A 26,521-nucleotide genomic window follows, 5' to 3' on the forward strand; every position below is an offset into this window, starting at 1 on the left:
CAAAAGCGTCACCGAGATATTCGACACCGAGAGGCTCCCATGGCAAAAGGCTCCAATAATCCGAGAGCGTCACAACGCTGATCAGAGCAAATACTGTGACTTCCACAGGACAAAAGGCCACAACACCGAAGAATGCATAGACTTGAAGGACATCGTCGAAGCATTTGTCAGAGATGGGACGCTCGCACACCTCGTGGCTTAATGAATTGCTAAGCAGACTAATGCGTGAAGAACCCCGGTTGGGGAACACAAGAATGAAACTGCAGCTTCAATGTTGGAGACTACATACTGCGTAAACAACGAGATCCCGAACCAGGTGCATATCGGCTCGATGGCACTCCCATCCCAACAACATGGAAGGGAGTTCAATTACACAGTTTCCATGTAGATCAATTCCAAACTTGTAAAGAAAAGGCCCAGAGCCACTTCTAATGGAAATGATTCTCCTTATCACATTGATGCTGATGGTCTTACATTTATACTTATGAACTTTCCACACTGATATGCTGGTCTTCACCGCATACATAAGTGGGGAAGTAAGTCGTTGCGTGTGGAAGGCGGCAAAACCCGCATAAACACAAAAAACGGCAAACCTTCACGCAGGTCAGTCATAGGTAAAGTTTGGTCATCCCACTAAATGAAAGTGCCGGTCTTACCCGCACAAATCATGATAGAGGAAACCGAACTAACCTATTGACAACCGCGAGTCAAACGGTTAACTTATTCTAAACACTTAGAAAATTTCTAAGGAAAAGATGAGGAAAACCTCCACGCAGGTCAGATATAGGTAAAGTTTAGCCATCCTACTAAGTTCACGTGACGGTCTTACCCGCACAATCACGAAGGAGGAAGCAAAACTTCAACCTATTATCTACCACGTTCAAAGGTTAACTTATTCAGAACACTTGGAAAGTTGCTAATTTAAACTAAAGTATGCATGAGCAAGTCATATAACGTTTATAAAGCAAGTCATCCAGTGAAAGTAGCGGTCCTACCCACACAAAGATTTATATTTCATAATAATTCAAGTATTACAAGAATGGCCGGGTATCTACCCGCCTACAAGAATATAAATCTATACAATGTAAACCTATCCTAACAGTGGGAAGGGATCTAAAGGTTCAAGCTTCAGGACCACTCCCTCCAAACCCACTTGTACCCGCACCATCACTTGGCTGTGGCGGTTCAAGGAAGGTCTTGAGAATGGTTAACCCATCATCAGCAGCAGCAACTTCGTTCACCTTCTCCACCACTGGATGTGGGAAGGCAGCATACTAGTTCACTGCTTGGTCATAAGCAGCTTCAGTATCCACATCATATAAAGGGAAGTTGGAAGGCGGGATGCCCTTCTCAACGAACCCTAGACCAAGCAGGAAGCCAGCCTTTTCCCCATCCTCATGAGAAGCGTTGAGGGCTGCACTCATGGCATCGTTGTATGATGTGTCCGTGAAGACCCGATGCACAACCTACAAAACAAAATACAAGTATCAAAACCTTTTCTAAGTATAAAAAAAAGCGTGAAGACATTATGAAGCTAAGCTTACCTGCGACAACGCTTCTCGTAGAAGCCATTCCTTGGTAACCAGAGCTTCCTGGAGGGCAGCTTGAGCTTGGTTACGGGCGCGTTCGGCTTCACTTTTGTTAAGGTTGGCAAGCAACACTTCTTTAGCCGCAGCCTCTTCGACGCCCTTAAGCTTACGCTCAGTATGGTCAAGCACGCCCCTCTGGTCCAAGATCTCTTGGAGCTTCTTGGCGTCTTCCATGGCGAAGGCATCATGAGCCTGTTGGAGCCTCTCTAGTTTGGCTTTAAGTTCCTCATTCTCGAGGCGTAGAGGCTCAGCAACAGCTTCAGCCTTGGTGGCCCTTTCAGTTGCGTTCCGTGCAGTTTCCTTAGCCAGCCGAACCTGTTCGTTAACAGCTTGGACAGCCTTGGAACGGGCCTCGAGACGGGCCTGAACTTCAACCTCAAGGGCCTTGAAGGCCTTCTCCTTCTCCGCAGCAACAGCGGAGAGCCTCCTGTTCTCCTCTTGGACAGCCCGCGCCTGAGCTACTTCTTGGATCCGAGCTGCCTTTAACTTGTCGTTTTCACGACAAAGCAGCTCGACGCGCGACTGCATCCGGGCTAGGAGAATCCGGAGCTCATTTGTCAACCTACCCTCTTGGTAGCTTGACATTGCTTCCCCCAGCGCCCCCCTTGGGGCGGCGTGGCCCGCACACTCGACGCATTCTACAGGCGTCCGAAGGGTTGTTCCTCGGCGGATGTTCCATCGTGGAACATACACTTCATTGGAATCCGACACTGCAAAAGCAAAAAGCTGTTAGGAAAAGATGATAAGAAAAAAATATATATATAAATAATAAAAGGCCAAAATAACCCTACGCACCTGTAGGGTCGACGACAGGCCTGTAGCTGCCAAACCCATCACCCGAACCTAACGGATATCCATCCAAGAGGTCAAGCAGATGGGAAGGAGGCAGAGATTGGCTTGACGCCCCAACCCTGGACATACCTGAAGGACCGGCCGTAGTCGCCGGCGCCGGAGGAGGCATAGCGGAGGCCGCCGTGGTTGAAACCAGCGGAGGTGAACTCCCCGGAGGTGAACTCACGACCGCGGCCGCGGCTATGGAAGAATCCACAGAAGCACTCACCGCCGGCTCAGTAAAGGAATCAGTGAATATGGCACTGACAGCCGGCGGGGACGTCGTCACAGTTGGAACAGTTGGCTCAACCGGGTGAGCAACTGAACCAACAACTGAAGCAGGCGCAGTCGCCTGGGTCATCGCCTCAGGTAGGTTGGCCAAGCCTACCATCATGGGTCCGGAGGTGCTCCTCCCTGGAATGCGGTAGCATCCACGCCTGCACAAAGAAGATATATAAGTATAATGGCGGAAAGATATGAAGTTAAAAGTAAAGGAAGTTTGTACTTACGGGTCCTTTTGAGCTTGAAGGTGCGAACGGGCGGGGACGAACCCGATGGAGCCGGCCTCTTCATACCGGTCACCGTCGTCGTCCTGGGCTGCTCGGAGGTGACAGTCGTCTCAGCCTCCGGAGCAGTGGTCTCAACACCACCTGGGTTCCCCGCCGCCTCCTCGCTCTCAGTCTCCGAGTTTGACCGGTTCCCCTGATCGGCGGTGGAGGCAACCTTCGCCTTGCCCTTTCCGCCAGCAGCCTTCTTCTTCCGCGTCAAGAAAGGACCGTCTGCGGATTCCTCATCAGAAGACAGAGTTAGAGGAATTCCAGCAGAGGTTTCAGCATTGAGAGGGCGAGGGTTAAATAACTCCTTACCTGGCCGCGTGGCGCTCAGAATCGGGTGGCCCGGCGGGTAGACCTCCACAAACCGATCCCTCGTTTGCTCCAAGATGGGCAACTCGTTCTCATCAAGAGCACGGGTACCCATCCGAGCGGGACCATCAGCTTCCCGCGGATACAGAAGCGATTGCAAATTGTTTCCCTCTGAAAACAAAAGAAAAAACAGTTTAGCTGAAAAACCCTAAATCAGCAAAAAGATGTGAAGCATACCGTAAGGGATAGAGTTCAAACCGTATTCAAGGACGATGGGAATCTGCGGCGCCTCCGCCCCAGCATTCTTCCACACCCGGCTCATCCCGAGCATCACCATCCCGGACTCCGCAAAGCGGTAAACCGGAGACTGGATCCGGGAAATCTTGGCGAACCATTCCGCCTCCTCATAGTTGGAGGCGTGAAGGTTCGGGAGAGCTCTCCCGTTCTTAAACGTCATCGCTATCAGGACGACGCGAGCGGAGATATAGAAGAACTCCCGTTTCCAAGACCGAAGACTGCGCTCGGTTGCGCAGATCTTCAGACCCTTGATCCGATTGACCAAGGTATACCACCCCTGGATGCACCTCCAAGAATAGAAGGTCATCAGGCGGTCGACATGGGGCTCCACGCCCAGAATGAGGCACACCCATTCAAAATGGCGGATCTTTGCGATCGCCATTGGGTGTACCTCCGTCAGGTGCACACCGTGTCTCTCCAGAACACGGTATACAAACTTTGTCAATGGGAACCTGAGATTCCCATAGATGAAGAATGCAGCATACACCCCTATTTTGCCCTTGGGGGCATCATACACCGTCTGGTGTGGCTTAGGAAACTCAGGCTCGAAAGGCTCGAGCATGAATTTCCTGACGATATATTGATACTGGCCGACGGGAAGAGCACACTGGCACTCGCCAGCAGTACTCTTATCGTCCTTATCAGAAGTGGACGACGGATTCTCGACGAACACGTCAGACTCCTCGGCAGTAGCCTCAACATCATGGGAAGAAGACATTCTGGAAGGATGAAAGGCAACGATTTCAGGAGAACGCTCGACAGAAATGTTAGAGTATTCGCCAGAAATCGCTTGAAGAAGAAAGAAGTGAAAGTGTGGATTAAGATGCACTTTCTCTCCCTTTATATACTCATCGCAATAAATGCGATGAATTTAATGCGGAAGAGAGAGAAATCGCAGGTGCAATGAAACTAGACACGTGGCAAAGAGCAAGCGGGCAACAGCTGTTGAAAGGACGCGTGCCATAAATTTCGCGGCCACGCGCCCAAAAACTCGCGCCCACGCGCCTGAAAAAGCGTCTGGAATGACCATATACTGTCACGTCGCCATAACTTCCTGCACGTCCTGAAACTGTCAGAAGAAACCGTCGAACTACTCAACCGTCCTTTCAACAGTTGGGACTGTTCTTATCCTTTCACCAACTCTTCGAAATTAAAAAAAAAAATTCAAAAAGATTCAAAAGTAAGCGGGAATATACCCCTTACCTTGGCAACCAAGTAACTATAAGACAGGTGCGAGTACAGTGTTAAGGCAAAACCCTTCACATACTTAGCACCTGTAGGGAATTGAAGCCAAGAATACCTCGGCAACCAAGTAACCATAAGACGGGTGCGGGTACAGTGTCAAGGCAAAACCCTTAATATACTTAGCACCTGCAGGGAATTGAAGCCAGGAATACCTTGGAAGTAAAGTAACTATAAGACAAGTACGGGTACAGTGTTAAGGCGAAACCCTTCACATACCTAGCACTCCGCAGGGAATTGAAACCAATAAGGATCTCCTGGGCCATGCTTGCGGAAACGGGAATAACATCCCCGCATAGCGGGAACATCGAGAACTAGATTGTTTGAAGCTCCAAGATGGAATTGGTTGTTTAACATAATTGATCACTATGTTCAAAATTACCAAAACCTCATGGAGAATCTACACAACTGGAACTCAACGCTCCTGACTTGCGAGGAGGTTACAGACCTACCCGCATCATACCCAAAGATCAAGCAGAAAAGTCGGGAATTTCTGCACGTGACATTAGGACTTCCGCGGGAAGAATCCCCATGGAAAACCTTAAAACTAAACCCTTTGCTTAAGTCCAAAAGTTCACCTCACTTATTAACAATTCATGAGAAGAACATTGGACTGGGGGGACTTGAAGAGGTAGGTCCCAGCAGAGCCCAGTTGGACCCGCAAGACTCACCTCAAAGAGGGACGTCTGCGCAGTTGAACCCGCAAGACTCACCTTCAACAGGGACGTCTGCGCAAAGGCTAAACTCGCAACCCCTTGAAGAGGGACGTCTGCGCAGAAACCAACTGGGCCCGCAGGACCCACCATGCTCAGAGACGTGACGTCCTTACGCGCAGTACGCAAACTGTTCCCGCAGGAAAAGCCTCCCAATGGTGAAGTACTCCGCCTGTTCCCGCAGCTGCGGATACAAGCCATCAGGGAAGGCTACCTGCGCAGCAAGGCTACACGCACAAGGCACTTAACTCTTAAATAATTCAGTAATGTCACCTGAAGAAGGAGTGAGCAAGCCGGGAACACTCCCGCACAAAGCCGGGAAAACTCCCGCCCAAATAAGCCAGTCCGTACGATACTGGAGGATCTTTTGTACTGTACCTGACGAGGTATGGACAAAAGATCTGACCAAAGATACGACAGCTCACTGATAACAGTATGACGAGCAGCACGCTCTTGTACTGTATGTCACTATTAGCCGCTGCCTACTCACCAACCTGTCGGAGGACGTGCATAGCCTGCAGTTGGTGGAACAGGAATAGTACACAGCCGCCCTGGTCACTATCAGCCGCTGCCTACCCACCAACCACCAGCATGGCATGTGCGTAGCCCACAGTTGGCAGAACAGGAACACTATTCAGCCGGCTGTACCTGCTTGGAAACCTACATTCGGCTATAAATACTCCAACACCTTGGAATGGTATCATCTTATCTCATATCTTGATATATTACCTGATATCTGCTCTAGTCATTCTCTTAATATACACTTATATTCAAGAGCAATCTAGTCTGATTCTCACGCCGGAGGGTGGTCACAAGGAGGTACCCCCCCTTCTCAGTGACGAGCTCACGGTGTCTGTTTTGCAGGTTATCAGAAGAACCATCTTCGCCGGATCTAACCCCTCGTAGGAAACATCTATTTAACCCCCAGATTGTCCATAATCTGCCCGGGGTCGTTTAGTGTTTCTTCAATAGAGAAAAAAATAGAGACTCCGATTGTCCGACATGAATTGGTTATGTGTTGCATTAAACCTAAAGCCGCTTTCGCTTCGGCTTCAAGTTCAACAAGTTTAAGGGAAGATTCAAAATATACAGCAATTAAATTGTTTTATTTTGTTTTAGTTTATCCTCTCTCTATCAAATTATCAATCACCCATTAATCATATTAATTAATTTTTAAGAAATACTGTATTTTTTTCTATTTTTCTATTATCACTGTTTTGACCTTTTGTTATTTTTGTGTTTTAGATATGTTTTAAAACCAACTTTCATAAAGGAATCTGCTTTATATAGTTTAACTTTGTTTACCATGAATTTTCCTTAAAAAGTTTATGCATCAATTATTTTTTTATAAAAACAGTTTTGGAATTGTCTTCTATTTTATAACTATGTTCGTTTTAGGCACTATGGTGGGGAAGACCTAGAGCCTTTGAACCTTAGAGAGCTTCAAAGCGTCGAACAACAACTTGATACCGCTCTCAAGCGAATACGAACAAGAAAGGTATTCACTTCATCATTATTATATGTTAGTTTCTTAGTTGTTTCCCGGTCTTGTGTTGGTCATTAAACCCTCATTTTGTACGCAGAACCAAGTCATGCATGAGTCTATCTTAGAACTTCATAAAAAGGTATGTAATCAAATAAATAGCAGGACCGTCATAATGGGCGCCTGTTTAGACGCGATAAGACATATTTAGCAAAAAAAAAAGTGTGCTAGCAATTTTGTACTTTTTAAAAGTAATTAAAATTAAGACACTAGAGTACATTATTTCTCTTTGTTGGTACATAAAACGTCTAGCTGTCATGATCAAACCATCAAAGTCAATTATTAAACACATTAAGACACGAACTGACAACATTATTAAATAGTTATCAACAATAATCAGAATGTCTCATATGGTTTTCATTTCTTTATATGATCGGTGGGTATAATAAAAGTAGAAAAGGGTCCTACTAGTCCTTCACTTGAATATCTGATTTCACATTATCAAATGGCCGTTTGAAAAGTAAAGGCTATGATTTAACATATAAACATACAACTGGCCGTTCGACATATATATACGCAAATGCTCGTTTGAAAAAGTGGGTTGTGACTTCACATAAGCCCTACAAACGACCGCTTGGTGCAATTTCAGACTGCCATTTAAAAGCGATGTGAGATTAGTTTTCAGACGGTGTTAGTATAGTCGGTCCATTTAAACCTTAAAGAATCAAGAAATCTTGGTGTCATATCTTATTTTTCTTGCCAAATATTAATTTAATGTCTAGATTAGTAGAAAGCAAGTCTCCAGTTGATGAATGTACTTTTTTTTTCTTTTGTTCGTAGGAGAGAGCACTCCAAGAGCAAAACAATGCACTCAACAAGAAGGTATACCTCTATAACAAATCTTAGTTTATTTGTAGTAATTAATAATTATTTCATCTATAATTTTAACCTGGTTTATCTGCTCATTAACTAGTTTTTCAATGATAACAAAATACAACATTCTTATGAATCAAAAACAAACAAAGTTGGTCAAACATTGTATAGTGTCACTACTAAGGATCCGGCGAAATAGCCGCGACAAGGTAAAAAACCTAAAAATCGCCGCTAGTAGAATTAGCAGCGACATGTCATCGCTAATACTTTGTTGTTGCCGTTGACCTTCTGGTCTAATGGCATGGACCAATTAAGGCTTGGGATCCTTTAGGTTTCAAGTTCGAAACCTGCTCCTTTAAGTCTTACGGTGTTATTGGGTGAGTGTGAGTCGGGCCTGGAGTGTCAAAGTCAGTATAGATGGTTGACATTTTGTATCAGAAAGATACACTTGGGTATTGGGGTAGTTCCAAATGCTGTTAAAATAAAACGTTGTTGCGAATATAAAAACACTTGTGTTTTCTGAATGTGAACACAGTTAAAGGAGAATGAAGAAACCACCGAACAACAAAATGTAGGACTTCTGTTATCTCAGCCGCCACAGCCACCACCACCGCCACCAGCTCAACCACCGCGCTCAGTTCCTATTGCACTCGGGAGGTAGATACACACATACACTCTCTTATCTCTTTCTTTCTCATGCATATTTAGCACGTAAATTAAACTAATGACATGATTGCCTTTAAATGGTTGTAGTGGATCATTTCAAGGAGCAACAGGTTTAAGGGATGATAGTGATCATTCGGGTCAAATGCATAACGTATCTGCTGCGATGATGCCGCCATGGTTGTATCGCCACATTAATCAATAAGATCATAAGGGCATTCAAGTGTGTTTATAAAGTGGCATAAATGAGTAATCAATTATGTACTTTGGATTCTTGTTATAATATTGTATGTTCAAATGTTCAATGATCACTGCTACATATAAGGATATCAATGAGTTTCTATTAATTATTACGTTAATAGATGGGACTGTTCAATTAGCTCGACGCTTGAAACTCACTTGATGTTTGATAAAAAGCTTGGGAAATGCTTGTTTGATTTTGGGTTGAATGTAAATGAGTTGATCGGGTCGGATTAGTTTGAAAATGAGCCGAGCACGAGTAAAGGTAAGCTTGCTCCTTGCTCGCCTTGAATCATTTTCTTTATCTTTTGAAAAAAGGGGCCCAAAAATATAACAAATATGTATAAGATTACACTTATTTAGATCATGCGTAGTCATAACCAGGCACAACCGGGCATTTTACGCCTTGTGACGTCTAGTCAGCTTTTGGGCATTTGTAAAAAATGGGTGTAGTAGGAAAAGGACCCCAAAACCTCTCTCTCTCTCCCCCTCTCTCTACCTCTCACTCACAAAAACCTCAAAACTCGCGTTGTGTAAGAAACGCTTGTTCTAAAACGCCTAGCCATAATGCCAGGGGGAGTTGTATCCCGAAGTTTTCCTCCAAAACGCGGTGATACCGCCTCCACTATGGGTGGTCTTACACCTTTAGAAGACCATACATACTTGGACAAAAAAAATATGATGCCCATGTTGGCGAAAGGATTTAGTAGCCAACTTGTGTCAGTGGCGGATCTAAAAGAAAAGTTGAGAGGTAACGTGGACCGAAAAATTTTGTTTAGAGGTAATCGATACATAAAACGAAGAAGAAAAAATTGCAATAAAATTATACTTCGTCAAGAAAGCTGAGAAAGCTGAGAGGACCTAAGCTCGATCCGCCCCAAACTTGTGGGACTCCCAACCCAAGATGTTATCCCTATACAAATTTTTAACGACTTCTAAGTAAACTACTTAGACTATCTTCAATGGTGGAGAAAAAGTGAGGCCCTTACATGCCCTTACTGAGATGACATGATGACTTGGATGAGAAAGAGATGAGAGAGATTGGAAAAGCTTGAAGTTAAGTTTGGATAATGACGGAGAGAGGAGAAAAAACAGATATTTGTTAGAGGAGAGAAGGGGCCCACAAGTTCAAGCCTATTACAGAAGAGAGAGAGAGTAAAAATTTGGGCAGCTTTTGTGGCATGAGCAGAAGTAATGAAGGGCTTCATGCCATTAAAGAAAGTCTCATATGCGTGTCTAACAAGATTTGAACATTCGATCTCTGCGCTCTGTTCCCGAGTTCAATAAATAAGAGAAAAGAAAAAAAAATTCTTTTATTTCTTTTCCCTTTTACATTTCATTTCTTTTCAAATTGAAAAGAGAACAATTCATTCAAATTTACACTTTATTTCTTCTTATTTTTCTTCCACCTATTTTTTTAATGAATTCGGGAACACAATTTTCTCTCATCTCCTTTCTTTTCCTTCTTTTAAAAAAACCTCTGGAACACAATAATTTTTTTTCCCCTTATTTCATTTCTTTTCCATCAATAAATTAACTCGAAAACACAGCGTAAGTTCTCCTTTGGGACTATAATACCAATACTTACCATTTATTCTCCCGTAATGTGTGGGAATCAAACAACAAGCAAGGCTTAAATTACAAAAATTAAAATAAATACTTTTAAAAAGATAAGTACAGTGGAATCCACTCATCCAGGAGCTGAAAGCTTGTATTCTTCTTGTAATGGTGGAGGCCGATAGGTGGGCTTTGTACCCAAACCAAAAGAGAGTAATTGGGCTAAAAGACTAACGATGAAAGTAATCTGTGGCCCAGTAGCAACACATTGAAACATCCTCCAATTGGGCCCAAAACAAGGTGCTGACTGCTGGTTATGTTTCGTTTTCTATGATTTTGTTGTTAAGGAAAATGGTTACTATATTCGTAAGTGTTCAATTTGTTTTTAAGGAAAATGGTTACTAAATTCAGATAGATTATTATTATTATTGTTATTATTATTATTAAGTTATTCTAATTGAAAAATTGAAGGTTCTTTCTACATATTTATAACAAGTTAACATGTTTAAAAGATACTGATTTTTCTTTTACCTAATATATTTACACACTCTAGTCTATTATGAGCTTTTTTTAGTAAGACAACACTAATTTATTTAAAAGTCCATATTAAACTAGTTTCGTAAGCAGACATCACTTCATCAGTTTCATAGGTTCTAGGGTGTGTTTGGGATTCCTTATTTTCCCATACTTAAAACTTATGAAGGATGAATAAGTCATTTTTATGTTTATATAGTGTTTGGGAACCAATAAGTCCTTTTCACTTTCTCCTTATCCATAAGGTTAAAAAATGGGTTTTGCATAAGTTAGGATATGGTAACTTATCTCCTTATAGGTTTAGAATACCCATTCCACCCTTCCATTCCACCCAAACACTTTTTAAAAACAACTTATTCACTTATACAATATGTCTCTTTTGGTCATTTTATATCGATAAGTTAAGCGAAACACTTTTTAATAAACAACTTATTGACTTATAATAATCAAAACACTTTTTTGGAAACTCCTTATTAAAAAGTCATAAGACCTTTTCAACTTATCACAAAAAGGCATTTTCACAATAAATAAGGGATCCCAAACACACCCCCAATTCCCTATCAACTCAATTTTCGAAATCCGATTCCCTAAATTCCAATTGATTTCATAGATTTTACTTTCCTAAAAAATTTCCAGAAACCAAACACAACCAAAATTTTTTACTAAGTAATAAAGTGAATTACATTTATATAATTTTATATATACCACAATGATAGGTTTTCTTATTGATGGTGAAGCGTCAAAAACGGTATGGACATTTAGGGATGTTCACGACCCGAGCCGAATCAAGCGAGCCTATTGGATTAAATTGAACCGAGTCAAAATCAAGCGAACATGTTCCCAACATTTTTCGAACAAGTTTATGAGCATTACTTTTTTTTTCGTTTAACATTTTTTTTAGTAAGAAACAAGTTTGAAGTTGAATACAATGTAACTGAAAATAATTTAGTAGTTTTTGAAAAAAACTAGTAGTAACTTACAAACTTTTATATAAATAAAGTTTGTCATTGACTCGTTGGATATAACGTGTATGAAACAATCAATAGTTAAAAGAATAACTATTTATATAATTAATATTTGTTATATTTGAGCCTTAATATTTCAATACTCAAGATAATTATAAAAACAAATGATGTATTTGTACATACAAATTTAATTATATATAAAAATGTTAAAAATATTCAAGTCAAATTGAACCGATCAAACCTTTACTCGTTGATTAGCATCGAACCGAACAGAGCCGCTCGTTTACGATCCGAGTATCATTTCCCCTTTTTGAAAAACTTTGCCATCTACTCCTTTCCTTGGTGGTTAGATCACATTTTCAAATCCTAAATCTGCCGGCCAAACAAAAAACCCCCAAATTCCACCTGCAGATCTAGGGTTTCACTTTCACTTATTACACTCCAATCAAGCTTCAATTGAACCAGTAACTCCACAATGCAGCAGCAGCAGAGTTCACCAGACGCCATACTAGAGTGGCTCCACAAGGAGATGGGCTACAGACCACTCGGACCGTACATATCATCTACCAAACCTTCTTCAATGCCGTCATCTGACGCCATCCGTAAGGTTTACAGAGGCAACATGCTTCCCGTCTGGCACTTCCTCCTCACTCGTGTCAAATCAGAGAAAACTGTTCACAGTATCCGCCGGAATATTCTCGTTCACGGAGAAAAACACCACCTCGCCGCCGCCAATTCCGCCGGAGATGGTTCACGACGGAGTAGAAGTGGCCGGAGAAAAGATAAAACTGCATCCAATAATAATAATGATAATAATAATAATAATAATAATGTTAATGTTGGTAGTAGTAATAATAATAGTAGAGAAGTGGCGATACAGGAGAGAGAGATGGCGGAGAAGGAAGTGGAGAGGTTGAGGCATATGGTGAGGAGGCAGAGGAAGGAGTTGAAGGCGAGGATGATGGAGGTGGCGCGGGAGGAGGCCGAGCGGAAACGGATGCTTGACGAGCGAGCGAATTACAGGTTGGAAAAGTGGAAACGTCGTCGAGTGTTTTAAATATTAGCTTAATTGTGTAATTGGTTTTGGTGTTTAGGTGTGTTTTTGTAGTTATTTGAATTCTTTGTTAGGGTATAGGTGTCGAAAAGCTCTAATTTATGTTTTGAGTGTTCTAAATTATGCATTTTCTTTAGTTTTTAGGTATGTTTTTGCGGTAATTTGAATCCTTAGTTACCGTTTCTGATTCAAAAAGCTCTAGTTTATGTTTGAATGTTATAAAGTATGCATTTTTTTTGGGTTTTTAGGTATACTTTTTGTAGTAATTTGAATACTTACTGAAGGTTTCTGAATCAAAAAGCTTAATTTATTCTTGAATGTTCTGAATTCTGCATTTCTTTTGCTTCATAGGTAGTAATTTGAATTCTTAGTTAAGGTTTCGGTATCAAAAAACTCTAATTTTTGCTGCAATTTTCTGAATTAGACATTTTTTTTGGGTTTTAGGTAGTTATTGGATCCTTAATTAAGGTTTCTGTATAAAAAAACTCTAGTTTATGTTTGAATATCCAATTTAGGCAAAAAAAATAATTTGTTTTTAGGTGTATTTTTGCAGTAATTTGAATCCTTAATTAGGAATTCTGCATCAAAAAGCCTTCATTTATGTTTGAATGCTCTAAATTATGCATTAAGTTTGGTTCTTATTTGTATTTTCTCACTAATTTAAATTCTTAATTAGGCCTTGGGTATCAAAACCCCTAATTTTTGTTTGAATGTGCTTTTTCTTTAGTTTTTAGGTATGTTTTCACAGTAATTTGAATCTTCAATTAAGATTGTGATTGTTACTGCAGGCATAAGCAGGTGATGTTAGATGCATATGATCAACAATGTGATGAAGCAGCTAGAATATTTTCTGAATATCATAAGCGTCTAAGATCCTATGTTAATCAAGTCAAAGATGCGCAAAGAGTATACAATGATCCTTCAATGGATGTGCTGACCAGTTTCCAAACGGATAACAAAGGGTCCAAGCTTGCAGATGATGTAATTCTTATTGAAACGAGTCGAGAACGGAACATACGAAAGGCATGTGAATCACTCGCGCTACAAATGATTGAAAAGATTCAGACTTCATTTCCTGCATACGAAGGTATTGGTATACATTCAAACCCTCAAACAGAAGCTGGAAAGTTGAGTGTTGATGTTGATGGAGATATGCCTGAAGATGTGCGTGATGTTATTCGTAACTGTCTTAAAAGCCCTAATCAGTTGCTTCTTGCTATAACCACTTACACTCAGAGGTTGAAATCTTTAGTCTCTAAAGAAATTGATAAGATTGATGTTAGAGCCGATGCAGATACGTTAAGGTACAAGTATGAAAATAACAGAGTGATGCATGATTCTTCACCTGATGTAAATTCACCATTACCGTTTCAACTTTATGGTAATGGAAAAAGTGGGATTGATACGCCTTCACGAGGAACTCAAAATCAACTTCTTGAAAGACAGGTATTTTGTTATTTACTATTTGTGTTTTGATGATGAAACATATCAATAAGTGTTTTTCGTTTTCTATATTTTGTTTGCAGAAAGCACATGTTCAGCAATTTGTTGCTACTGAAGATGAACTCAACAAAGCTGCAGAAGCTAGAAGCACATGCCAAAAGCTTTTAAAGCGGTTGTATGGAAGGGTTGACTTTGACCCGTCACACCCTCTTGGTGTCGGTGGGACCTCACAGACTATTAGTAGTCTCAGACAGCTAGAGGTAATATTGTATTACCGGACAAACCTGGATAAGTTGACCCGCTAACATTATTATAATTTGTTTTTGGATATTGTATTTGTTCAGCTGGATGTTTGGTCAAAGGAGAGAGAAGCTGCTGGATTAAAGGCTAGCTTGACAACATTAATATCCGAGGTTCAACGTTTAAACATGCTGTGCGAAGAGAGACGTGAAGCCGAGGATTCTTTAAAGAAAAAATGGAAGAAAATTGAAGAGTTTGATGCGCGTAGATTGGAACTCAAGTCTATATACAGTGCTCTACTTAAAGCAAACATGGTAAGATGGCATTTTTGTAATAAGAAGAAACATAATATGTGAAATACGAATTGATACTCGTTTGTCCTTCAAAACATAGGATGCTGCTGCATTTTGGAATCAGCAACCGATAGCTGCTAGAGACTATGCATCAACCACCATTATTCCAGAATGCAACGCGCTTATTGATATATCAAATAATGCAATAGATCTTATTGATAAGGAAGTTTCAGCCTTTTTTCAAAGTCCCGATAATACCCTTTACATGCTTCCATCAACTCCACAAGCACTTTTGGAGTCAATGGGTCCCACTGGTTCAACTGGGCTTGATGCGGTTGCTGCTGCTGAAAAAAGTGCCACTCTTTTGACTGCACGAGCTGGTGCACGTGACCCGTCTGCGATTCCTTCCATATGCCGTGTTTCTGCAGCCCTTCAATATCCTGCAGGTGCGTGTGATATTTTATTGCAATTATATTATATAAACAACAATTAACACACGTTACTTTAAGTTTCAATATTATTTTATTGTTTTTTTTTTAAGTTTCAATTTCACCTCTTATACTATAAACAATATAAGTCTTTAACCTGTTTGACTTTTTAGGAATTTTATTTTTTTCTAACAACTTGCGTTCGTTAATTTTTTTTAAGAAAATTAAATACATGGTTGTGATTATACGTAACTGGTTTGGTAACTTACAAGAGTAACAATTGTTGCAAGTAGGAACTGATTAAGACTTGAAAAACACAACACTAAAAAAATGTCAATTAGGACTTAAAATACTGATATTCGAGAAAATTGGTGATATATCGGTCCAGTATCGCTGATTGGTCGATATTATGACCGGTATTTTGCACCGATATTTTACCAAGGGACCGATAACCCATATATCGGCGATATCGACTGCATAGCTTTTAGTATCGTAAACTATACTGATATCGTGACGAATCGAACCGATGCTTATCAAACAACTAAATACCAGTGTCGGTATAATCGGGACCGGTGTTGGTATTCGTGTTTATAGTTTTTGATCCTTATATACTATAAAACAAGACATGCCTTTCACCTAAAATAAATTGTGTTTGCCATTTAAAAAAAAAATAAATACGTGGTTAAGATTTAAATTTTATTAAAATGGAGTTGCATATGAAATAAGTCATCTTTTTAATATTGCAAACTATATTGAGTGTTGTTACCGTTACGAACCGAACCGAACTGATACTGACTGAACAACATATGTACCAGTGTTTGTATTATTGGAACCGGTATCGGTATACGTTTTATGGTTTTGATCGATGTAAAACGCGTATCGGTATCCATTTAGGCATATTACACCTTTATTGTCTTGGTAAACAAACTCAGTGGTATTTTTTCTACATTAATGTTAACATTAAGGTTACATGTTACAAATATAACGTCTAATCATTACGATACTGTCTGCCACAACGTGTGGTGGCGTTTGCTAGTCTTTATACAAAATTAAATCATAAAATTCAAACATATGTATATGATTGTTTTGATCTTTATTTATTAGGGTTGGAAGGGTCAGATGCGGGATTAGCCTCGGTTCTTGAATCGATGGATTTTTGTTTGAAATTGAGGGGTTCAGAAGCTTGTGTATTGGAGGATTTAGCAAAGGCGATTAATTTGGTTCATATTCGGAGGAATCTTGTTGAAAGCGGTCACGCGTTATTAAATCACGCGTATCATGCTCAACAAGAATATGAAAGGTATGTGGTGGTCGAGTAACAATATTGTTTTAAGTAAACATAATATCTAACTAATAATGTTATTTCTGCAGGACAACAAGTTACTGTTTAGAATTGGCTTCAGAACAAGAAAAAACAATCAATGAAATTTGGTTGCCCGAATTAAGAAATGGAGTTGTGAATGCTCAGAAGAGTCTCGATGATTGCAAATACGTAACAGGTTTGGTAAGTAATATTTTCTGATGTCTTAAATAGGTGGGTCGGGTACTGGGTTCAAACGGGTTTGGGTCTTAGCATTTAGGCCTGGAAAGGAACCGAATGCTCAATAAACCGTTCATGAAATGTTTGGTAGGAAGCTTATTTAATAAATGAACAGACATCACCAAAAAATTTGTGTTCATTTAGTTAAACACACAAACAGAACACATGTCTTGTTCGTTCATGAACATTCATTTATGTTTGTTTATTTACCATTGTTTTAACTTGTTTGTTTGTTTGTTTATATGTTTTGTTAATCTTTTTAGTCACACCACATTTATGTTCGTTTATATATTCATGTTGATGTTTAATTTTAATCGTTATTTAATGGCTTATGTTTGTTCACTTACTCTTTTATACTATTAACAACCAAACACGAACACACTCATTTTCTTAACGAATGAAAACACGAACAAGAAAACCTCTTTCTTTTATTATTAGCGTTCGATTGTATGTTTAATAGTCTGTTTCATGTTCGTCGGTTTGTTTATTACTCTATTAACGATTGGCCTTGTTTATTGGGACAGTTGGAGGAATGGTGGGAACAGCCAGCATCGACGGTTGTTGACTGGGTAAAAGTTGACGGTGAAAACGTGTCGGTTTGGAATAATCATGTGAAGCAACTACTTGCGTTTTATGACAAGGAGCTTTTTGTGACAGCTCACTCTTAATTCAGGTTTACACTTGAAGATTATAGCTGCTAATTATTGATAAAAAGTTTTTTTAATGTCTCGAGTTATGCTCTGTTTTGTACAGTTGGTGCTTGATGTGCTAGTATTTCGTGTATGATAATGTAATTTCTTGCGAGTGTTTTTTTCCTTTTTTCGTGTTACTATTGTTATAATATATATAACAAACATTATCGTTTGCGTGATTTGAGGCACACTTTTATAATAATACAATGCTTAACTAATAACTATAATAACTCTTTGTATGCATATAAATATAAGATGGTTTAAGATACAGCAGAAGCAACAGAATGAGCCCAAAATCTAAGTAGACCCTTAACCTCCACATCATTTCTACATTCAACTATCATCAATGCTATCATTTCATCTCTCGGTTTTGATTCAAACGATTCCATCACCTTATGCTTACGAGTCTTGGAAGTGGAAACCGTGGGCCGATCGTTGACGAGAATCTGGTGTTTGTACCAGTATGAGTCTAAGAGCATGCATATGTGTTCTTCACTTGTCATTTTGATGATGAAGTTGAATTGATTTGTATGAATGTATGATATATCCGTACATATATATTGTTATATATAAGTATATAACTTATAACATGTCTTGGAAGTTTCATAATATCATTTGGTTGGCAAATTTGAGAGAAATGGTTGCATCTTGGAATTTTCATTTTTATTATTTTAGTCTCCCAGCTTTTGATTCCTATCATCCTCTTCTTTGTTAGTTCACATCTTGAGAAATTAACTTCACCCCATTCAAGTCCAACGTTGCCATCTTCGACCGCCCATCTCCCCATCTAAACCCCTAATCGATAAACTCTTCTGGGATTTTTCACTAATATAGATCTGATTGACCTCTCATGTGGTTTTTTTCCTATGTTTTTGATCCCACTCTTGTGATGCTTTTGGTATTACCCTTCTATGCTGTAGTGGTGTCGTCTATGGCGGTTGTGAGTTGTGACGGAGAGAGACATGTGGAAGGGTTGAAATTAACGAATCTATTTGTTGTGTTTTCCAACAAGTTGTTCGCCGATGGCATCACGTAACGACGACGGTCAGAATTTGGAAGCTGCTATCGATTAAATGAGGTGTAACCAAGACAAGGGACTTTGACTTTAATTATATTCAATGGTACCTGATGATGTTGAGCCTAGGCTCATTTTAGACACGCCTTAATTTGCTACATTGACTCCACATATTTTCATCTGAGACGCGATTTCATTTGAAAGCTGGTAGTGCGAGTCGATGATGATGAGCATAAGGTAATGCAAGACCTTTCTTAATTTGTTGTGTGAACTCTTTTTTTTGTTTGTATTTGAAATGCGTATTTTAACATTTTTTATATCAACAGTAGCAGCAGCAGTAGTAATACTTGCAAACAAGTTCATTCTACTACAGGTCATCTGTACGATTATGCTAGAGGCGTTTGGCAATACCGTAAGTTTAATGCCTAAGTAGTGTCTTTGATCATATTTCCTTTTCTCAATAACTGCATATGTTTAGTTTGAATACATCTTTATACCTCAATATTTTTGAACATCAAAGTTTTTGATATTTGCAGGGCGATTGCAAACATGGATATTAAACTTCAATTTGTTCTACCAAAAATCAACTTTCTTTTCTGGCGAGACGACTTACAGGTAGCGACTTGAAGCTTTATAAAAAAGTGCAGTTTTAAATTACTTCAAAACATGACAGCAAACACACACATAATATGTTTGGACTTTCTAGGTCAAATGTGTTATTTTGAATCTCACAGTTAAACTACTTTCGTAACTTTGTTAGTATTGATTTGGCAACTAAAATGAAATATGCAATAAGTACTACAATCTAACAAATGTTAGTGCTCTACGTTTAAAAAAAAATATGCATGAATTTTGTATTACAATGCTAAATGTACTCAACAGAAAGTGGCCTCTGTGATAAAAGTGGATGTAGATTTCAATGCAGTTTTAAAGGAGTCATTTTATGGTCATATACTTGAAGCACTTTACTCTAGAAAGAAAAAATTGCTCTTGCATTTGACAGAAATGAGATTTCTACCACCCGAACCCGCTTTCATCATGGTGCAGGTCACATGTGAATCAGGGAGGATTGAGGGGTATTATTGGGAAACCATCGAAGATGGATCTGGATCTTAATGCCCCAAGAGATCCATTAAATTTGCGTCCTTCAAATTATGAGTCTTAAGTCACAAATCCGACCCATTCAGGTACAATACGTAAAATCCATAACCTGGCGCGAGCCTAAAGTTTGTTTGAATGCAATCTGATTGAAGGTTGATTCATTTGTGACATTTTTCGTTCATGTTTTTGTTTTGTTTTGTTTTGTTCAAATGATCAATGCAACAAACTAACAAATCCTCTTTTGATGGGTTGGTTTTGGTTGTGAATAATAGGAAAAAAATGTGAACTTCATAATTGTTGTTTTGGTGTGGTTATTTGCTCAACTGATCTTGAAAGCCAAATTTGAATGTAGTTTGTATTGCATAAAATGTAGAGGATGATTACAAAGAGAAATGTCGGCTTTTATAAGCCGAATGTATTTAATCGGGCGAGGTTTGGGTTTTGGTGGCCCAATATATTTAAGGGTTTCGGGCCGACATTCCTTACTATTAAGTATTAAGTAATCATTGTGTTAATGTTGGCAGAGTGTTTGTTTTGGTTATATGCAGATTCTATCTTAAGACGAAGTTTCAGTTATCAATTCGACCTGATCGGTATGACAGATTGGAGCAAAGGCACAAGTGCTTATTTCATACCACATGTTTGTTAATTGTTAATCTCATCGTAGCAGTTAATATTGTCATCGTTTTTCCTTTTGATTTCCTAAGTTCCACTAGCAAAGTTTTTCAAATGATTTTGAGTTTTGTTTATTGTGGTTGTCTGAATTTCTTCTGTTTCGGATTCACACACGCGCCGCAACGCGACGGGTCAACATACTAGTTTAAATACAAAAATTGGCTATGAGATCTCTTAATATTAGTCGATATAATTCTCTAATATGAGTGACACCATTTGTTTATTATTAGTGTTGCCTTTATATTATACAACTTCAACCTCTTAAAACATTATTAATTCTTGGTTGAAGTTTGAATCTTTTTTAATATAGGTTTTTAATTTTTTAAATACTAACATTAAGTTTGAATATTTTTTAATATAGGTTTATAAATTTTTAAATAGTAACAACATGCATTGAACCAAGAAAAAAAAAAGTAAAAGGGAAAATTTCTAAAATAGTCAGTTTTGACCATCATTTTCCAACTTTAGCCATGGTTTTAAAAAAGTACGTAAAATAGCCGCTCTAAAACCGTTTCTCGAAAGATTTTTAATGGATTCGATGGAATTCGTTAAAGATCTCGTTGACCTGTATAATTTCGTCACGTGTCAACTTATTAATGAATCCGACGGAATTTGTTAAAAAAACATCGGATAGGACGGAATTTTCATCTTCTACCTCTCAAATTGTGTCGAATCCATTATAAATTCTTGCGGATCCAACGGTTCTTTAACGAATTTCGTTGGATCCGTTAATACGTTTACATATGGCGAGATTTTACAGGTCAATAAGTTTCCATCGGAGGTTGATGAAACTTCATTGGATCTGACAAAAAAACTGCTATTTTGGGTTGTTTTTTTTCAAAACCATTGTTAAAGTTGAAAAATAATGGTCAAAATTGGCTAATTAAGTTGCAAGCACTATTAAGTTGAATGCTTAGTATCTAATACATATGTGTTACATGAAATTTAAAATAAAGCTAATTTGGTGGTTGAGAGTTTTCGAGTCCATTAACCGGGTTGTTCTAATTTCTAAATGGTATCTATATCGATCGTCATCACATTTGTGAAAGATCCAGAGAGGTTATTTGATAGTCTCGTCTGGTTTGTTCATAAATTGTAGTTTTCGTTATTTTTTCTTGATTCTAACTCTTAGAAATAGTTCGAGTTCCATTTGATTCATTTCATACTAATACTGTTTCGAGTTATTTTAACATATAGTCGCCCATCTTGACGCCTTAAGGGAGAGAGGTTTGCTCAAAACAGCACGTTAAAGGCTTTAACATTCGTTGCAAAAGAGAACAACCCGATAGTGAGAGTGAGGAAGAATGTTATCAAGAAGATCCCTAAATCAACTAAAAAATATTAGTACACATAAAATGCAAAATGGTTGATTTCAACTTTAGTACACAAAAAATATTCTTCTTACATGCCAACAAAAAATATTTCATAAACCAAAAATTAAAATACAGTCACACGTCTTTATGTCCTACAAGTTGTAGATAAGGCAAAATGAGACGTGCAAGACATGTGAGTTTATTACTTAACAATAATAATTAAACAAATGATGTGACTAATTAATGTCAACTTATTATGAATTTTGACATTAGGTGAGTGCATATATTGGATATCCCAAGGACACTTTATGTATTTAACTCAATACAATATTAATTATGTCGTACAATATATCATATAATCATATATTGTCTGTTGACAACTTGACATATTAATTTGCCACTTTCTTCCTTATTTCCTTTAATATTATATAACACATTTGCATCTTATAATATAAAAAAGAAAATTCCTAGATGTAACCTTTTCTCTAAAATAAAACTTATAAATAGGAACATATATGATCACTTAAAACATAATTCAACTTCATCAAAATGACAAGTGAAGAAAACATATGCATGCTGCTAGACTCATACTGGTACAAACACCAGATTCTCGTCAACGATCGGCCAACGGTTTCCACTTCCGAGACGCGTAAGCATAAGGTGATGGACTCGTTTAAATCGAAACGAAGAGATGAAATGACAGCATTGATGATAATGGATTGTAGAAATGATGTGGAGGTGAAGGGTCTACTTAGATTTTGGGCTCATTCTGTTGCTTCTACTGTCTCTTAATTAATTACTCTTCTTCATGCCCCGTCACGTATTTTATTTTTATTATTATTATTATCTAATTTCATCGATTTTTGGAGTGAAAAGTTGGATTGTTATTAACTTTGGTGAGAAATATATGCATGTTTGATGAAAAGAATCATAGTTAAACATTGTATTATTTTGTTTATTTTATAATGGAATTGGTTTAGAACATATCATATCTACAAGTACAATATGATACAATGAGTTATAAGAATGGTTATGGACTAGATAACTACACATCTCATATGATAAACATTCAAGAAATCAAAAAATGTTAGTGGAGTTTTTATAATGTGGGGAGTGATTTAAGGTGTTGTGAGTGAAGAAGAAAGAAATTCAGTAATTTTTCTGTATATTCGAAAAGTTACTGTTCACATCCTATAATAAAAGTACATCCATATAAGTTGTCTTGTGGCCTTCAAGTTATTGTTCACATCCTATAATAAAAGTAATTTTTCTTTATATTCGATAAGTTATTGTTCACTGTCTATCAAGCAGGCCTCAATGGTATCTTATCGAACGTCGTACATTAACACTTAAGACTATTGAGTTCCAGGTGAGTATTGTATTTATAGTTTATATGTTTTTGTGTGTATGTCAAATAGGTGGTTTTGGTTTTGCTATTGATTTATTTTTAAACACACTTATAACCATTTAAATCATAAGGTTTGAACGGATATAATTTTATTATAAATATATATGTGATATCTTACATGATAGAATGTATATGTTTTATTATTAATCATACATCAGGTATATATTTTAAACTTACACTGTCTAACTTGAAATGCATTTATAATAAAGTATATATATAATTATTATATAGTATATAATGACTATTTACTTTATATCCTTCAAAATAAACTTTGAAATAACAGTGTAGTGCTATATATAAGAATTATACATTAAGAATCAAGTTTTAAGTTATGTTAGTTTATCCATGAAGGAATTATACACGAGTTAAGAATTATAATGTTGTTAAACTTATGTTGTCTTAACTAGTTAGAATTATAAAAATAAGATCCTTTGTCTTGAAAACATATTTTTTTTAAATATAAAAGAAACCAGAGGTGAAAGTTTACCAAAGAATTCATTAAAATGATTGGTTATAAAAGTATAATTTTCATACAAAAATGTTATGTTCAAGAAAATTATATTAAAAATTAAATATCAAAATTTTTATTTTACAGACGTTATGTTTCACAAAATATAAATGCTATAAATAATGTAGAGCATTGATGACGTTAGTTGCTATCTCGACGACATTGAAGAAATGAAGGAATCAGGAAAATCAGCCAAGGATGGGTTGAAGAGGCACGAAAGGAAGAAGCACGTACAACAATGATTAGTTACCGATATGTTAATCAACGCGCATAATTTAACTCCTATCTTATATTATTATCGAAACGGTACAAATCATGCAATTTACCTTGACCCAAAGGATGTTGAATGTTGCTTTCTTGATATCTATTTGTACAAACCATGCAATTTACCATGCAATCAACTTCACAAGAACCAAGTGCACATGTTAGATGCCATTCCAAGTTTGTTAGACTAGATTGTGAAGTCAACAGGTCAATGTCCGCCCTGAGGAGTGTGTATAAGTTCGTGTTCATGTGTGTTTTTTAAACTAATTAAAGAAACAAGCCAAGACCAAGTCCTCGTGAGTCAAAGCGAGCCGAGCCCACTCCTTTAAACACCCCTAGACCTAGGGGTGCACAAATCGGGTTCACCTTGAAAACCCGAACCGGTTCGGAACCGGTTTTTTTCACACCGGGTAGAAAATGAAACCGGTTCCAGACAGGAACCGGTTCGGTTCCCGACCCGAACCGATGCCCAGAAATGCAAACTTTTAGGAACCGGGTAGGTTGGAACCGGAACCGGTTTTTACGTAAAAACCGGTTCCACCGGTTTTTTTTGAAATTTAAACATTATAGCCGTTAGGAACCGGTTCCAACGGCTATATAGCCGTTTTAGACCGTTGGAACCGGTTTTTTAACTATAAATAGGTTATCTTCTTTTTATAAATAGCAAGGTTTGTTTGTGTACTTGTTAAACCACTCCCAAAACTATAAAACACACTCCAAACCACAATTAACCTTAAACCGACAACAAATGGCAACCAATGATGACGTTGTTATGGTGATCGAAACAACAAGATGCCCCGATGTTTGGGTTCATTACGATTTGTGTCTCATGACCGACTCACATGAGTTGGCACGTTGCAAATATTGCTCGAAGTTTCTTAAAGCAGCGTCCAACTCGACATTACGAAAACATACGAATAAGTATTGTCGAGAGAAAAGAAGAATGGAAACTAAAAAAACGGAAGTGGGAGAGTCGTCCGGCTCTACAACCCAAAAATAAGTATTCCGGGGTTAAAACGACGGACTTTGTTTTTTATGTTTTAGTTGTTATGTTTACTAAACATTGTTTAGTATCGTTTATGTTTTAATAATGTTTGTAATAGTTATTTTTTAGATGAATAAAATGTTCGTCGTTATTAAAAAAGTAACAAACAATTAATCATGAGTAACAAAAGTAATTATAATAAAACAAATCAAAACTAAATATTAGTTGAACAAGTTACAAATAAGTTTACCAAAACAAATAATTACAACTCTTCTTCGTCTTCATTCTCGTCTTCACCCTCGTCTTCGTTATCGGAAGAAACCCCGTCCTCCGCCTCCTCATCATGAATATGACGCTCTATTGGTATTTCGTCTTCAAAGTTCGCCTTGTGTTGTACACGATCCACCGCATCCAAATGGTCCTTTAGGCAAATGCAAACCTCTAGAGACTCGGGAGTTAGTTTTGTTCTTCGCATAGATAACACCCTCCCACTAAGAGAAAAAACCGATTCGGAAGCAACCGTTGAGGCTTGTACGGCAAGCAAATCACGAGCCATGGCAGATAGAATGGGAAATTCGTTTTGTTTACCTTTCCAATAAGCCAACAAATCAATATTGCGAATTTCGTCGACCGTTGCGCCCTAAACATAGTTTGCTCCACTACATCGACCAAGTTCGCTACTTGGTGTGTTTCCTCTTTGCCTCTTAGATGCCGATTCACGAATCTCATGCATCAAGTTTATAAGTGGGTCATTGCACGGCCTACCAGTTGTTGTTTTTTTCACAAAAGACGATCTCGTGCTTGGACCATGCATTTGAAAATAATGGTCATAAAGGTCTTGAAGGTTTTTGTTGAACTTGTCCTTCGCTTCCGTCGACAACTTCGGGTCAATCTCGTGCATACCTAAGTTGTCGAATATTTCCTCAATCGTTGTTTCAACCCCATTAACATTCCAATAGGGGTTTAATGCGGCGGCACAAGTGAAGACCGGCGGTATGATTTCAAAATATTTTATGAACTTTTCTTTCATCACCGCAACAATATTTTCGAAGAGTTTGTTCTTCTCCGCAAAGCTTTTAAAAACACAAGACATATAGTACAATTCTTGCAAAACCCAACAACTAGTAGGGTAATAGACTCCCGATAATTTTGTTGTTGACTTTTTGAACACATCAAGATACTCCAACAAATAACCGACTTGGACCCAAACACTTTCCGGAAACATATCGGCCTCGCGTTCTTCAACAAGATTGTTATGAAAAGCTTGTAAAGTTTGGCGTTGGGCAAAAGCACACTTTAACATATGACAAGTTGAGTTCCAAGGGGTTGGAACGTCCCAATTCGGCCCCAAATACTTTCTTTCAACCGACTTGCAATAGTTCTTATATTCAAGATGTCTTCTTTTACCACTTTTGAAGACATCTTGTAACATAAGTCTAAAGTATTTTAAATCATCACAAATGTGTTCATTGTCAAGACCTATTTGGACAACCAAGTTGATGATATGTGCAACACATCGGACATGAAAAAAATCCCCGAAACAAGGTGGTGAATATTTAATGATAAATTTTTCAGCCGCCTTAGTATTGTTTGAAGCGTTGTCAAACGAAATCGAAAATATTTTATTTCTCAAGTTGTAAGTTGTTATAACTTCATCAAGTAATTCAAACAATTTTTCGGCGGTATGTGGGAACGGGAAGTTTTCAAAAGCG

At 38.2% G+C, this 26,521-nt stretch overlaps 2 protein-coding genes across 3 annotated transcripts in view; both read left to right on the plus strand.

The window, feature by feature from the left end:
• The window catches only part of LOC143532048 (agamous-like MADS-box protein FUL-L), a 36,282-nt gene extending 27,492 nt beyond the window's left edge, over positions 1-8,790 (plus strand). Inside the window, exons 4-9 of the mRNA XM_077027202.1 lie at positions 6,934-7,033; positions 7,119-7,160; positions 7,859-7,900; positions 8,427-8,548; positions 8,600-8,602; positions 8,645-8,790. Coding sequence (XP_076883317.1) covers positions 6,934-7,033; positions 7,119-7,160; positions 7,859-7,900; positions 8,427-8,548; positions 8,600-8,602; positions 8,645-8,759 — 424 coding nt within the window. The 3' untranslated portion in view covers positions 8,760-8,790. The remainder of the gene's footprint in view (positions 1-6,933; positions 7,034-7,118; positions 7,161-7,858; positions 7,901-8,426; positions 8,549-8,599; positions 8,603-8,644) is intronic.
• A 3,493-nt stretch (positions 8,791-12,283) lies between these two features.
• On the plus strand, positions 12,284-17,721 carry LOC143532085 (AUGMIN subunit 5-like). 2 transcript variants are annotated; one of them, XM_077027237.1, is made up of 9 exons: positions 12,284-12,873; positions 13,693-14,208; positions 14,299-14,350; positions 14,431-14,607; positions 14,692-14,901; positions 14,981-15,326; positions 16,413-16,608; positions 16,680-16,812; positions 17,373-17,721. In XM_077027237.1, the coding sequence occupies exons 1-9, from the start codon at positions 12,326-12,328 to the stop codon at positions 17,514-17,516; spliced, it is 2,322 nt and encodes a 773-aa protein (XP_076883352.1). In that variant the 5' UTR covers positions 12,284-12,325; the 3' UTR covers positions 17,517-17,721. The 2 variants fall into 2 exon arrangements, with proteins under 2 accessions (XP_076883352.1, XP_076883350.1); XM_077027235.1 differs by having other exon boundaries at positions 13,693-14,350.
• Positions 17,722-26,521: the final 8,800 nt, after the last annotated feature.

This window comes from Bidens hawaiensis, unplaced genomic scaffold (assembly GCF_021521415.1).
Source record: "Bidens hawaiensis isolate Kalapana, Puna unplaced genomic scaffold, B.hawaiensis_p1.1 tig00009343_1, whole genome shotgun sequence".
NCBI classification, from domain to species: domain Eukaryota; kingdom Viridiplantae; phylum Streptophyta; class Magnoliopsida; order Asterales; family Asteraceae; genus Bidens; species Bidens hawaiensis.